The sequence below is a fragment of the Cucurbitaria berberidis genome (assembly GCF_010015615.1).
Source record: "Cucurbitaria berberidis CBS 394.84 unplaced genomic scaffold K460scaffold_4, whole genome shotgun sequence".
Classification (NCBI taxonomy): domain Eukaryota; kingdom Fungi; phylum Ascomycota; class Dothideomycetes; order Pleosporales; family Cucurbitariaceae; genus Cucurbitaria; species Cucurbitaria berberidis.
Genome location: NW_024468938.1, coordinates 3,049,837 through 3,063,859, shown reverse-complemented (window position 1 = coordinate 3,063,859; position 14,023 = coordinate 3,049,837). Strand labels below are relative to the sequence as shown.

At 50.1% G+C, this 14,023-nt stretch overlaps 7 protein-coding genes across 7 annotated transcripts; 3 read left to right on the top strand and 4 right to left on the bottom strand.

The window, feature by feature from the left end:
- Positions 1–90: 90 nt before the first annotated feature.
- On the top strand, positions 91–1,290 carry K460DRAFT_408111 (mitochondrial tricarboxylate transporter-like protein; the record flags this gene model as incomplete). The annotated part of the gene is made up of 7 exons (XM_040937133.1): positions 91–120; positions 175–229; positions 281–301; positions 358–489; positions 542–689; positions 740–1,183; positions 1,233–1,290. The coding sequence occupies 7 exons, from the start codon at positions 91–93 to the stop codon at positions 1,288–1,290; spliced, it is 888 nt and encodes a 295-aa protein (XP_040786349.1).
- A 1,578-nt stretch (positions 1,291–2,868) lies between these two features.
- K460DRAFT_368644 (uncharacterized protein) lies at positions 2,869–4,178 on the top strand. Its single transcript, XM_040933818.1, has 2 exons — positions 2,869–3,295; positions 3,388–4,178. Exons 1-2 carry the CDS (start codon positions 3,133–3,135, stop codon positions 3,843–3,845), a joined length of 621 nt encoding a protein of 206 aa, XP_040786348.1. The 5' UTR covers positions 2,869–3,132; the 3' UTR covers positions 3,846–4,178.
- K460DRAFT_151125 (uncharacterized protein) lies at positions 3,929–5,267 on the bottom strand. The gene has a single exon (XM_040926813.1). It carries the CDS (start codon positions 5,122–5,124, stop codon positions 4,012–4,014), a length of 1,113 nt encoding a protein of 370 aa, XP_040786347.1. The 5' UTR covers positions 5,125–5,267; the 3' UTR covers positions 3,929–4,011.
- Positions 5,256–7,282, bottom strand: K460DRAFT_368642 (uncharacterized protein). The gene is made up of 3 exons (XM_040933817.1): positions 6,796–7,282; positions 5,937–6,737; positions 5,256–5,885 (listed from the first exon to the last, which is right to left on the bottom strand). Exons 1-3 carry the CDS (start codon positions 7,117–7,119, stop codon positions 5,724–5,726), a joined length of 1,287 nt encoding a protein of 428 aa, XP_040786346.1. The 5' UTR covers positions 7,120–7,282; the 3' UTR covers positions 5,256–5,723.
- Positions 7,283–9,003: 1,721 nt separating this feature from the next.
- K460DRAFT_378857 (uncharacterized protein) lies at positions 9,004–10,606 on the top strand (the record flags this gene model as incomplete). The annotated part of the gene is made up of 3 exons (XM_040935113.1): positions 9,004–9,200; positions 9,252–9,341; positions 9,397–10,606. 3 exons carry the CDS (start codon positions 9,004–9,006, stop codon positions 10,604–10,606), a joined length of 1,497 nt encoding a protein of 498 aa, XP_040786345.1.
- A 92-nt stretch (positions 10,607–10,698) lies between these two features.
- Positions 10,699–11,701, bottom strand: K460DRAFT_289104 (NAD(P)-binding protein; the record flags this gene model as incomplete). Its single annotated transcript, XM_040929096.1, has 2 exons — positions 10,699–11,408; positions 11,461–11,701. The coding sequence occupies 2 exons, from the start codon at positions 11,699–11,701 to the stop codon at positions 10,699–10,701; spliced, it is 951 nt and encodes a 316-aa protein (XP_040786344.1).
- A 590-nt stretch (positions 11,702–12,291) lies between these two features.
- On the bottom strand, positions 12,292–13,805 carry K460DRAFT_288780 (uncharacterized protein; the record flags this gene model as incomplete). Its single annotated transcript, XM_040929072.1, has 2 exons — positions 12,292–13,113; positions 13,173–13,805. 2 exons carry the CDS (start codon positions 13,803–13,805, stop codon positions 12,292–12,294), a joined length of 1,455 nt encoding a protein of 484 aa, XP_040786343.1.
- Between the last annotated feature and the right edge of the window lie 218 nt (positions 13,806–14,023).

Genomic DNA, 14,023 nt, shown 5'->3' with positions numbered 1-14,023 from the left:
CATTTGCAGCGCACGCGTCCCGCCGCCCAACTACGACGGTCAATCCCAGAGATAGTCGTGGGAATCAGACTTGAAAGGCGTCTTGTAACTATGGCGACGGTACCGACAGAGAAGAAGAAGGTACCAGGCACTATCCAACGTCATAACAGTGCTCCGGAGACTGATTGAGGGTAGCCGAGCGCAATGCGCTCGATTCTAGCTGGCGCGACCGCAGGAGCTGTAGAAATATGTAATTGAGCTTTGAGTCTATCTTCATAAGAACCTACTGACGGTTAAACAGCAATCACATACCCCGCTGAGTGTACGCATCCGGACGTCCTTTTAACTGAACGACGCCCGTTCCTAACTTGATCGCAGTCGCGAAGACGCGATCGCAACTCAACCGAAGATTACCGGACGGAAAGAAACTACCATGGCCACCATTCGGTAAACAATGGTATGCCGGATGCACGACCTTGATCATTGGCAATTCGTTAAAGGCTGGCATACGTACGTTGGCTGAGCACAATGGACCAAGGCTAGCTTCTAACCAGTTGCATAGGATTCGTCGCGTTCGACATGTATAAAGATATGTTAGCAGACGCCGAAGGCAAAGTGTCAGGTCCCGCGACCGTTATTGCTGGGTTTGGTGCTGGAGCTACGGAATCTCTGTTTGCGGTGACACCGTTCGAGAGTATCAAGACCCAGCTGTGAGCTTCCCTTTCCACTTCACTCAATGGTCACTGATGCTCGTCCTCAGCATCGACGATCGCAAGGCCGCCAACCCTCGTATGCGTGGCTTTCTACACGGCTCACGAATTATCGCACAAGAAAAGGGCATCCGAGGCTTTTTCCAAGGTTTCCTCCCAACAACAGCACGGCAAGCGGCCAACTCAGCAGTTCGGTTCTCAAGTTATACATCGCTCAAGCAACTAGCGCAATCATACGTTACGCCAGGAGAGAAGCTCGGGGCAGTAAGCACATTTGGACTCGGAGGTTTGGCAGGTATAATTACCGTGTACACCACTATGCCTATTGATACCGTCAAGACGCGCATGCAATCGATAGAGGCGCGGAGCTCGTACAAGAACAGCTTTGACTGCGTTGCAAAGATCTTCAAGCACGAAGGTCTTCTGACCTTCTGGTCCGGGGCTGTCCCACGACTAGGCCGATTGATCCTTAGCGGTGGCATCGTTTTCACCATGTAAGTTTAGTTGGTTTCTTACTAACAGCAAGTGCTTACCTCATATTAGGTACGAGAAGTCCATGGAGTTTATGGATAAACTTGACCCTCAAGGACGATACATATAGTGGCGGTTATTCACTCCCTGCTGTCTTCAAACAGTGATTCCAGTCGTGCTCTTCGCGCGTGTATAATATCAATGGAACACAGGTCGAAACATATGAAGAACAAGACGGTCTGATTCGGAAGACAATAGCATCATACCAGAGACTATTCATTCTCTCTGGTATCGTATTCTTTACGTCCAGAATCTTCTGTAGCGGGCTTACCAAGACACATGTTGGCCCATCGCATAAGTGAGATGTTGAGTGAGCCAAAGATCGACAAATTCGAAGCTCTAGGGATTAGGTATGTATACACAAGGCTGTATAACTTCCTAGCTCATATGCCAAAGCTTGTCCGATCATTGAGTGCGATACCCACTATGAAGAAGTCGTCACTACCTCTCCCAAAGCCTACTCACGCCTTCAAAGCGGTCTCGAAAACCCTCCCGTACGAGTAATGCTAACCTCCACGAATCGAGGCTAAACAAACGTGCCATGCCCTTTCGTGTCACAACTACCTGGTTGTGATTGTGTTTATTTATCAAACACCTGGTGCCACAACTAGCATTTTACCGAGGTTCCCAAGGCTACTCGTCGACATGAAACGACCTTGCATGAGGCATGACAACTAAATATTGAGCTGGTACAGGATCCGACCCACTAGCTATGAAGAGCCCAGGGGTAAGTACGCTGCTGCGAGATGTAGCCAACCCTCCATTTTGTACGATCACTAATTAACGCAGCATCAGCCGCACTACATTTACCTCTCAGAACGTTCTACCTCTTCCTCAATTTCCTCTGCTGTTCTTTTCTCATATTAAACTCACGATCAAGAGTAGCAAAAGGTACAAATGACTTGTTCTTATCTCTGATGTGAAGGGCTATATCGCTAGCATGTGTAGCTGTGAAGCATTTCCTCAACCTCAACTACTCGGTTCGCGACACTGTCCGTCAGGTAGCATCAGTGAAAGCGCTCGTTGATGGACCTCTGAAGGAATTCCGCAGACGCGGGGAAGTTCGAGGTCATTAAAGTGTTCGACATCATGGTCGACGAGCGCTTTTGACGAAGCTATCGAAAATTCGTATCGAACCTACTGTGGGCGGGGAATGGATACCGTACAAGTAGAGTGTCATCGATACAGCCAAACCCTTTGTTGGCATAGCCTGACTGAATACAATTTTGGGTTTATGGATTTTTGCTTGGGGATTTTTGCTTGAGGATGCAGTTGGGTCATTGCACAACTGTAAGGTGGATAACTTCCTGAGCATAACTTATAGAGAAAGCTTGGATGTCCTTCTACGGTATATGCTCTTTTTCTACACAGGTCGCTGTTGAACAGTTCGTACGTTGAGTCCTGGTTGGCGAAGCACGCCAAGCCAAGTTGCATATCCTCTATCAATTTCCAACTTGGATCGTTGAGTATCGGAGACATGTGGATAAAATATCGGTTGCGTGTAAGGAACGCCGAAAGAATTTAGTAGCAAGGAAACGCGGACCTACTCCGCGTTTTTGCACAACTCGCTTCTTTAGCGTGTAGCGCAGGGACGCGATTACTTATAGTCGTCATACATATGCGTTGACATCCATCCACGACCGTAGTACCCCAAACAGCTTCATGTAGGCGTCATGTCACTTAACTCGTGACGTTTATCTAACCGCATGTGTTCCGTTCGGACACCTTCTCCTCCTTTACCTGACCTCTGATCTCACCATTACGTCCACCTGCAGAGATGTTCAGTCCTCGGGTATATCTACGTGCAACTCGTGCTTCTCACACGCTTACACAGCGATTTAGACCATCAACGCGCACTTTTCAAACTAGTCTTAAATCTGTCAGATACTTTTCTATCACCAATACATTCAGAATGCCAGAAACTCTCCACGCCAGCGAGGTCAACTCCAAAACCGACCCCTCTGTTGCAAAGCAGTATGACAACGAGACACCCAAGGACCAGCAGATTCAACAGTTCTTCGAGATTGCTGATGGATTGAAGATCTGTATGCTGAACACATACCGCAACGGTGTTGGTGAGTTATCTTGCACTTCTCGCGACGTTGACCCTCTGTTGCAAGCACAAAGGGATCATCAAACATACACGTGTATATACTGACGCATATAGGACCGGTTGGCCGCTCAATGGCAGTCGCCAAGCGCAATGGCCCCGATTTTCTTTTCCTCGCGAACAAAGACTCCACCAAGTTCTCCGACCTCGATCAGAACAAGGAGGTTCAGATCTCTTTCCAAGATGCGAAGTCGTCACAAAACTGGATCAGCATCTCCGGTACAGCGACAACTACTTCCAACAGCGATCCTCGTATCAAGGATGTTTGGAGCCGTGCCACAGGGGCCTGGTTCGGTGATTTAGGCGATGGAAAACACACTGGTGGCCCAGAGGACCCACGTATGACGTTGATTGAGGTGAAGAGCAAGTATGTCACATACTACCAGACAGACGTGGGCTTGTTGGGAATGGCGAAGGAGGTTATTGGTGCTGCGGCGACAGGAGGTGTTGCGAATACGGGTAAGATTAGGGAGTTGAGCGAGCAGGACCTGGAAAAGTCAAGGTCAAAGCAGTGAGTGCAAAGCCGCACTAAGGTATACATTTGTATGGGTAACGACATCGACAGATCTCGAATGAAGCTTTGAAGGTTCAAACCAATGAATAAGGCTGTATCATCATTTTCACTGGATCGGTTCTTCATGGAACTATCTGTTGCAGCTGTCCCGTTCCGTTCCATCTCCCTTAACTAACATACTCTAACCCAACAGGCACTCCAACGTCCTTTGTATCTCCGGTCAAAACCTCCAAAACCGCCTTCCGCCCATCTCCCGACCCCCTCCACGTTATCTCCACCAACTTCCCAAACATTGTCCGACCAGAGCTTTGTGCCACGAACCATATCTTCTGTTCTACTCCATCCCGGTAGACCACAAAGCTTTGGATACCCAGCGTCTGCTTATCACCCGTGTAGTCTTGTTCAAAGAAGATGGCGGCGCTTTCGTTAGAGTGGACGACTGTCTGTGTTGTAAATGCGACGGGAGGGGATGTCAACGAGGGTGGTTGTGACTGTGGCTGGGGTTTTCTGAGCTGCGAGAGATCGAACCATTTGATTGCTGTAGGCGAGGAACTCCAGCGCCCCTTTTCTGCCCAGTACAACGCATCACCAACGAGGCGTAGTTGTCCAGGCATATCGATGCCGTCGGCCAAGACTTGTTCTTGGCCTTCAGAATGCAGTGGCGCTCTGAGCACGCTTCCGTCGTATAGTGCTCGACTCGCACTCCAATATAACCAACCCTTCTCGTCATCCACCAAAATGCCACCTGCGTAAGCATTCGCTGGCATAAAGGACGACATGCCATCCCAGTTGATGCCCTGAGATATGTTTCTCACTACCTCAATATTCGAACCATCTAGATCCGCGCTTTTGATCAACCCTTCGTACTCTGTACCATAGTATAACTTGCCTTCCCTCTCCGCCACTGTCACACTCACGATCTGGCCTGGCTTCTCAGGAATCACAAGTTTCGGGTTCGACCCATCGACATCAGTGCGGATGATTCCTTGACCTGTAGCGGCGTAGAGATACGACGTGGACGGCGAGTAAGCGAGGGACACTGCACCGATGGGCAGAGCGGGCGAGCCTGGAGCATATTCAGGACCGAACTGTTGGAGGATGCTGGCGTTTGTGCCGTGAGTGGTCAGGTTGCGTAGCGAGGTGCGCCATCGTGGGACAGGGGTGCTGCGGTGGCCTACACCTGTGTCGAGAATGCGGAGAGAACCTAGGGATTGAGTGTTGTCCTTAGGGAGTGCGAGGGTTACTTGGAGAGATGCCTGGAGGGCGAGTAGAACTAACATTGCGTTTGTGACCACTGTTGAGGAACGGTATCCTAATAGAGGTACTAGGTGCTACTTGTATAGCAAACGGTCTTCAATACGCGGAATCTCGTATCCATGCACGTTATAAAGCAGGACGCATATAACGGTTTCCTATGTCCATTCATCAATATCGATTGGTGCAAGGTTACATGCAAGTCGAAAATTCGCTTTCGTTTAGCACTTAGGTAGCATAATGCCTAAAGTGCTTTGACGAGCAGGTAGCTACTCGTGGTATAGGTGAGGGGTAGCTGCTGTAATACTTTGTATGGGTTTCATTAATCGATATTGCGGTATAAGGGTATTACTGCACGATGCTCGCTGCTCAGTCTGGGGTTGCCGGACCTGCCCAGATATAGATCTACGTGACCGTGGGTCATCATGCACTCCCAAGAGAACAAATCATCTTCGTATTGACAATTGCCGAACAGAAATCTAAATCGAAACCCTGTGATCAGAGCGCTAATAGTAATATTTCTGATTAAGCTTTCATCGTGTGAACCCGGGTATCATAACAGAATCGAACCTAGTACTCCCGTAATGCATTGCCCTCCCTTCACTTGAACGCGATCCTCGATCGTTCATGGAATTATTGAAGGGTCCGTGGGCCAATTCGCCGCGAATGCCGTCCAAGGTGTTGCACGCATTACCATGTTGCCATCTTTGTCTGGGGCATATAGCTGGGGTTCGTAGCCTTGGACAGATGCCCACGACCAGAAGAGACGTCGCCAGTAACATGTAACCTATTTTCGATCAGTCATTTTGTTCAGTCAGTCGGGCTCTTGTCAACTCACAGCAGCCGGTGTCAAATACCGCCGAGAGAACGTTTCATAGCTATTCTTTGCGATTTGCTCCGCCTCGTCATCATGAGTACGATAGTACTCTATTGCTGACTCGAGATTCCCAAAGTTTTCCGACGCTTCGATGTAATTAACGTCTGGCCCGGCAAGGCGCATTAGATGGGTATGAAACTCCTGCCACTCCAGTGGGTGGGTAATAAGCGCAGAGCGGCAGAGTTGCAGGTACTTCAAGCGGCCAGAATAAGAAGTGCCTTCGGTCTGGACGGTGTACTTGTACCCACAGAACTCCCTAAGGTTCATGACATCTTTTGTATGCGGATCAGACGCGTTATTGATGACGACGGGTTTGATATCACTCCAAGGTTTCCCCTCGCTGACTCGCACAAGCTCTTTCCTCAACTTTGCCATTTTGATCTTGCCTCGCCAAACTACCCTCGGATCTTTCTTTGCCCACGGCAGTTGCGTCTCCCTCTGCTCGATTTCTCTCCGGATGGTGTTCCAACTTGGTGCATGAGTGTAGTTCCAACTCCAATAAGCATAGTTTGGCATCATCCAGATATCGTTGTATTCGCGGCCCTCTTTGCGTGTATAGCCGAAAAACGTGCCTTTGCTTTTGGAGCGTCGCGGAAGATCGTCGAGCGAAAGAGAGAACTCGATGTTCGGTACCGAAGGGTCGGAGATTGGCGAGGTTGTAAGGGCGCGGTCGATCTGAGCAAGAGTTCCGAGGATGCGTTCGCGCTCGTTGCCATTCGTGACGTAGCATTCTTCGGGCTTACCAGAGCTGACGACGAAGAGCTGTGGCGGGGGGTGTGAGCTAGGGTTGAGGGTCCAGGACTGGGCAAGTACAACTCACCTCTCCATGGTATATCATGACGCGTAGCATGCATCTCCCCTCGGAGATTTCAATGTCTTGACCATGGACCTTTCTTCCCTGACGCCGACTTACTGCCTGATCAAGGCTGTGGTACAACTTTGGAAAGGCAGCGTCGCACTGATGATGACTGAGTGTATGTACGTTGTCGTGTACATCTGCGTCAAACTCCCAACTCCTTGGTCCGTGGGAGAAGTAGCTGTGTGACGACTGTCTCCATATGGCCCATAGCTGTGTCGCGATGATGAATGTAGAAATGTAGAAGATAAGATGGGAAAAGGAAAGACGATAACCTTTCTTAATCATGATGGCATAACGAGGGCTAACGAAGGACTAGAGTAACGAACGTATGGAGGAACACAAACAACGTCAAGCGTGAGGGGAGCGCGAGGAAAGACAAGAGACCTAAGAGATGGACAAGACTTGAACATAAAAGCCATCAGCCCAGGGCCCGCTGATACGAGACCCCAAGCTGTCACGTCCCTAAAAGGCGGCGGTAGGAGAAAAGCTAGCCATCCACAGCTGGGGCATGACCTGCAGACCCCCTGGGCTGCCCTTGGCACCCTCCAGATATGGTAAAGTGAAAAGAGACGGTGGGCCGCGGAGTCCTATCAGCAAGCGCACGGAGCCGGATGCGATAATGAATACGATGAAAAGGATGTGGGCCGATTTCCCAAAAGTTGATAGGAGTTGACGCAGCGCGCACTCTGTGGTCCGCGCCCAGGCGTTCCTCACGCTATGGAGGCTTGTATTAGTTCGGCTCACTTGGCTGGGAGAAGCCAACTCCTTTGGCAGTGCGAGTGGATCTCTGGCCATGCAGAGCGCAAGCCGCTGTTGAGGGCGACTTGGTGCCCATGCCCGCCGAAGCTTCGAGACATGACGGCGAGCCAAAACTCAAAAACGCCATGGGTTGGTGCTCGAGCGAGCGAGCATCAAGCAATGCCATGCAAAGCGGAAAAGTCTTGAATGGGACGGATGAAAAGCATGGTGGGCTTAGCGCGGGTGCTTGGTAGGCTTATGCCGGAGAAGCGCCGTGGACCCCTTTTCTCCATCCTTGTGGGCGGCGAGGCAGCGACACCAAAGGCGCATATCGGAATCACGAGCCTAGGATCGGCGCCATGTTGCGAGTGGTTCAGGGAATGGTCCCGGAGCGAAGGACCCGCTAGGCCGCATCGCAAGACTGATTGTGTATACCAGAACAAAGTACGTGTTGGACGTGACTATCATGGCTTTACCAGAAAAAAAAAGAATTGGACCCTATCGCCCCCTGACAGATTGACCGAGACGCTTATGTAATACTATAGCGTGCCAAGCTATGGCACAGTCACTAAGCCACTGTCTCATCCTCTTTGTCAGCGGGTGCTATGGCGGTCATTCGTCCTTGACGCTGTGCTTACGTCAGCCGAGCGCAGCTCCTTCTCCTCTACAACGTACGTACAGCTGAGCGGGCGACCGGCCATGATCTACTGTGCTCTCAACCATAGAAAGAGTGGTCAGCACAACGGCATTACTGAGGGCCAATACACGCAATCCATGTCGTGGCCCAGTGGCCCAGTCACCCTTTTGTCCATCAGTTTACAACCACGGTTTTCGAGCCGTGTCAGACACATCATGGTATTTCTAGTGGCACTCTTACGGTGAGCTAGCTGAGTCTCGAAGAATCCATACGGATTTGGCATCTTGAAATACTACCACCTCTCCCCACACTTGCATCTGGTAGCCATCGAAGAGTGGGAGAACACCCGTTTCCCCAGCTACCCACTCCAATTGGCCACTCGACGTGCATGCTTTTGTCCCTGCGACTTGAGCATCGGAACCGAGAAGATCCACCACCATCTACCCTCACGAGCACCCACTATGGGTCTTCTTTGTGGACCACACATCATGGACCCATATCGCAGATAGGAGAGATAGGACGCGCGCTACATTTAGATAGGCTTAACCTAAAATGGCTTGGGCTCGTCTAACCGTCCCACTCTCCGTAATAGCTATGCCATGAATTTCTGGCGTAGAGACTGAGCATGTTCCATATATAATCAACGACGGCGAATAGTCTCAGAACCCAAGGGCAAGGTCTGACATCACTAGATAGCCTTGGAACCCTTCTCGACACAGTCTTGAATCTTCGAAATCATCTCGACCTGGCAATGTCTACTGCAGAAAAACATGCCGAACCATCCGAAAAGGGAGATGCTGCCTCCACACACCGTCAACGATGATCGGGAGATAGCCGAGCTTGGTATTAGCGAACCGGTGACGGCACTCCAAAGATTCTGTAACCGGCTCGATGCAGTCTGCGGTGTCGAAGCCCGTGGTATCGAGAGGATCCCCGAAGAATTGCGCGAGCGATCCATGACCTTGAAAGATTACATTCATATGTTCACCATGTAAGCTTCAGGTTACTTATCGGCTTGAGGATCAGTCTAACGCGTAGCCAGTTGGTTCTCAATGAATTGCACGGCGAACCAATTAACTCTCGGAGTTTTAGGGCCTGTCAGTTATGGTTTAGGTCTTACGGACTCGATGGTGTATGCTCATAGTACCAAGCCATCTTAACGTCTACACCAACTAACAACGGCATAGCATCTGCATGTTCGGTACCATTTTCGGCTCGCTCTGCACTGGCTACATCTCCACCTTCGGACCACGATCTGGCCTCCGTACCTTGAACGTGGCGAAATATACAATGGGTTGGTGGCCTTCCAAGCTCTGCGTTATACTCAACCTCTGCATTGAGCTCGGATACGGACTCATCGATTGCCTTGTTGGTGGACTACTACTTTCTGCTGTCAACGGCGGTGGCATGTCAGTCATCGTGGGTATCGTCCTCGTGGCGCTCATCACGTGGGTTGTGGTAACGTTTGGCATCAAATGGTTCTACAAGTTTGAGCAATACGTTTGGATGCCTACCGTAATTGTTCTCTTTGTCTTAATTGGCGTGGCTGGACCACACTTCGATACGACAACACCCTCTCGGGGAGCCGGCGCGCAACTCCATGGTAATCGCCTTTCCTACTTCTTCCTCGTCGCATCCGGACCTCTTAGCTGGTCCTCCGCATCCGCAGATTACGTGGTTCATTATCCGAAGACGACCAACCGGTGGGCAACCTTCGCAGCCACAACCGGCGGCATCACATTTGGCAAACTACTTATTGAATTCCTCGGTATTGGTCTAGGATCTGGACTCCTCCGGAACCCAACATGGGAATCCTCATTCAAAGCGCATGGTATTGGCGCCCTAGTAGTTGAAGCTTACAGGCCTCTCAACTCGTTTGGGGACGTCTGTTGTGTCATTCTCGCTGTCTGCATCGCAGCAAACAATATCCCAGGAACTTACGCCGCGGCCCTCAATTGGCAGCAACTCGGTGCCCCGTTCGCGAAGATCCCGCGTCCGATCTGGAGCACGTTCTCTTGTATTATCTTCACCATCATCGCCATCGCCGGCCGCGACAGCTTGTTTCCCATCTTCATCAACTGGCTCTCGCTCATCGGCTACTGGACGATTATCTGGATCACCATGACGATTCAAGACGAGTACATTTTCCGCAAGGGCAGCTACGACTGGGAGATCTGGAACCGCAAAGACCTGCTTCCGCATGGATTCGCTGCACTGCTCGCATTCATCATTGGCTGGGTTGGCGCGGTCCTGTGTATGTCGCAAACCTACTTCACTGGTCCTATTGCTGCGCTTGTGGGTAGCGGGGCGGACTTGGGTTTACCGGTTGCGTGCGGCCTCACCATGTTTGTGTACCCTCCTACTAGGTGGTTGGAGTTGAAGTATGTGGGACGGTAAATCGCAAAGCCTGTGGAGTACGTATTTCTTCTTAGACTGCAACTACCTCGACATACTGTTGCAATTCTGCATATTCCGTCTTCATCTCACGCTCAATCGTGTTTCGCAATGATCTCCTGCACGTGCTCTTTCAACCTCTCCTCTTTCCCTTCAAATCCAATCTCTCCATTACTCCTGACCTTGTATAAAGTCCCTCCCTCTAACCAAATTCTATGCAAGGTGAACACCGTCTTGATAGGACTATCCTTCTCCCATGCCTCTTCCTCCAACCTCTTCAACTCCTCCAGCGATGTGTAACTCACCTCCCATTTCGCACCCGTCTGTTCCTCAAATTCTGCAAGTGCTTCCTTGCCTGTGGTAGTGAATGAATTCACCTTCAAAATTCGCTCATGCGCAGTAGCTGGGGTTTCGAGAGCAGCGACGAATAAACGTCCAACATCCTTCATGGTTGTGAAACTAATTTGTTCACTTCCATTGCCAAGGAGTGTTGCTTTCCTCTCCTTGAGATTGAAACTACCCACTCTCTCATCTCCGCCCGCAGGGCCGAAATATAGATCAGAGTATGGCCCGGTGACAAGGTACGTAACTTTCAGTTTCTTAGTATGTTCGCGAATATACTTTCGCACCTGAAGTTTGAGTTGGTGAGGCTTTTCTGCCGCAGAAGATGGCCCATATTCAATGTCGGTGCCATATTCCGAGGGGTAGAAGTATTTGATGGTAGGGGATGATTCGGCGACTTTGAGGAGGGGAACTTGTGATAAAATCGCGTTGCGGCCTAGTGCGCTAACGACGGTGTCATAGCCTGGAGGCTGTTAGTGAACTCTTGATTGAGTGGGGTTGGTCAAGACACAAACCTTCGTAAGCCTTGTTCACATCATCCTCGGAATTCACATCTCCAACAATAATCTCGACACCCTTTTCTTTCCATTCGTTAACCTCATCCGCCTTATTTTCTACCGTGGTCTTCGATGTGAAAAACCCAATCTTTTCAAAAGACGAGCGCGCGTTGTAGAGTTCCTGGATGATGTACTTTCCAATCAAACCAGTTGCGCCGAACACCAAAACTTTCTTAGGGAGGGGGGTGTCAGTTGCCATTGTAATGATGATTGAGGATTCTCGAAGCATGGGATGTAAACCGTTATATACCTTCCGGGAATGTGTACATGTAGGGCGTGTTGCGTGGTGGAAAGTGGGGCTGCCTTGCAGTAGATCCCGGTTTTTGGCCCGACCACTCAAAGTTGCGCCGAAGGCAGCAGAAACGATGTAGACATCGATCAAGTCAGAAATTCGAGCGGACGTTTAAGATATAGGCTCCTAGTTATCCGCACGAACATACTATGTGCTAAAGTAATTCGTTGTACGCGATTGAACGTAGGTCTCCTATAACTTCGGTACTAAAGACTTGTTTAGAGAGCTTCAGTTTGCCTGGTAAGTACCTCTCATGCTTACAAATGTGTTCTGGGGTTATCCATCCTTCCTTACTGGCATGCGTAAACTGTTGCTAAACTCAGACTTCAGCGCCAGTTGTTGCGCCATCTGGTGCCATAGTATGGCTCGATTACGTCATACATCACCAGTCGTGCTTACACATTGGTTACAATTAATCCACTTTCTACTACCACACTCGCACCCCCCTCTTCGTCTATGAGGCTATCTGGATCTACCTTGGCCGAAGTGAAGTGCAGCTAACCACTATCCGCAAGCTTACTTCGCCCTCCATCGGCCGTGATGCGGCTCCTCGTGCGAAACTTGACAATGTCCGTGTCCATGCGTACAATACTTTTCTTGTCTACGGCTAGCTTCATCGCAGCCGTAGGACAGAATAGCAGAGCCTCACCCAATCTCAACCTTACAATCTTCTCGAACGCGTCTTGATTTTTCTTGTCCAACGCTGCCATATGTTCCTTCAAGACCGCAAACCACGCTGGGCTCGTGCATCGATGTACCATCGTAATGTTGCATAGGTCCAGCAAGCGGGGATTAACACTTGGCTCTTGAGTAGCGATGACGACTCTTGCACCTTGGTGTCGCTGCTCGCGGATAGTCTTCAGGAGTCTCTCGGTGAATTGCGCAGCGGCAGCACTGTTGTCGCCCATGTAATTGTGTGCTTCGTCAAGCGCTATGATCTTCCCGCATGTGGTCTGGGAGATGAAGATGGAAAGACAGATATCGAAGAGCGCACATGCCGAATCGGGGTCAACCACCGGATCGGTGAGGTCAATGATGGTTAAGCTGCCGGGTGGTCGACGGAGGATATCGGGCTGACCAGGCTTTCGATTTTTATGGCGCGCATTGATTTTCGTTATAGTCCTTCTGTTCTCCCTCACGGTACTAGGTCTCGGTGGGACGTCCACGTAGCTTTCCAGCAGATCAAGTCGCAAATTGAGTGGTCCATTCTGCATATCTGTGAAGCCCGACTCTGCGAGTCTGTCTGTGAAGGTTTTGTAGTCGAAGCTGCCAGTACCACCATTTGCGATAGCTATCGATCGCAAGATGTTTGTGAGGACCTACACGCATATATTAGCTCAAGTCTTCATATTATGTGAGATTTTGTGAGGCAACTCACGTTCATATACAATGGCATCTCGCCCTCCTTGCCGACAGCCATGAGCAACTTGATACGTTCCGTGTCGAGATGCGAAGCATGCAGCTCAAGCGCCTCGACTTCGATATTTCCACCATATTGTTTGGCCATAGCCTCGTATTGCTGCTTCAGCCTGCCGTAGTTGCTTGCACTCACAAGGACCTTAGTCGGTACAGAGGTGCAAAGGTATGCTGCTTCGCAGACACCGCTGCCCCGAGAGCGATCATAGTGGAAAACGAGGCCTGCAAGGGGATGTGGGTTCTTGCCTATGTTTGGCTCATCCAATAAGCAGTTCTCGAGCATGCACGACAGCGTATGTGACTTTCCAGATCCTTGGGAGCCGCATAGGAATGCGGACCATGGTGAGTTGGTGTTGAGTAGTACCGGCTTCGGATCCTTATCCTCCACTTCTTTTAGTTCAGTACCCATGACAGCGAATTGTCCCAGACCAGCACCGTGCTGGCCCATGTGCTGCTTTACGTCCCACCAAACCAAGGGTGCGTTCCTAAACTCTTCTTCGGCGGCATCTATACCGGCTTTGACTTGGGTATTTTCTCCTTCAAGGGGTCTCAGGAAAGCTTGATAGCGCTGAAGCTCCTGATCATTATCAGTCATGGTGTCCACAATGCCCAAAGATAACAATGTAAGTTGCTCTGATCTGAGCTCACATTGAGTTTAAATAACAGAATGATTGTTGGAAACATCGTGTTTGCGTTTGGTCTCAGAGCAAGCATTTTGACCCCAGAGCGTAGATGGTAGCAATCAGAAAAGTCCCTTCGAGACACTCACAAGGGTCTCTACTATTGTGTTGAGTGAGGTGAGTATACCAATTC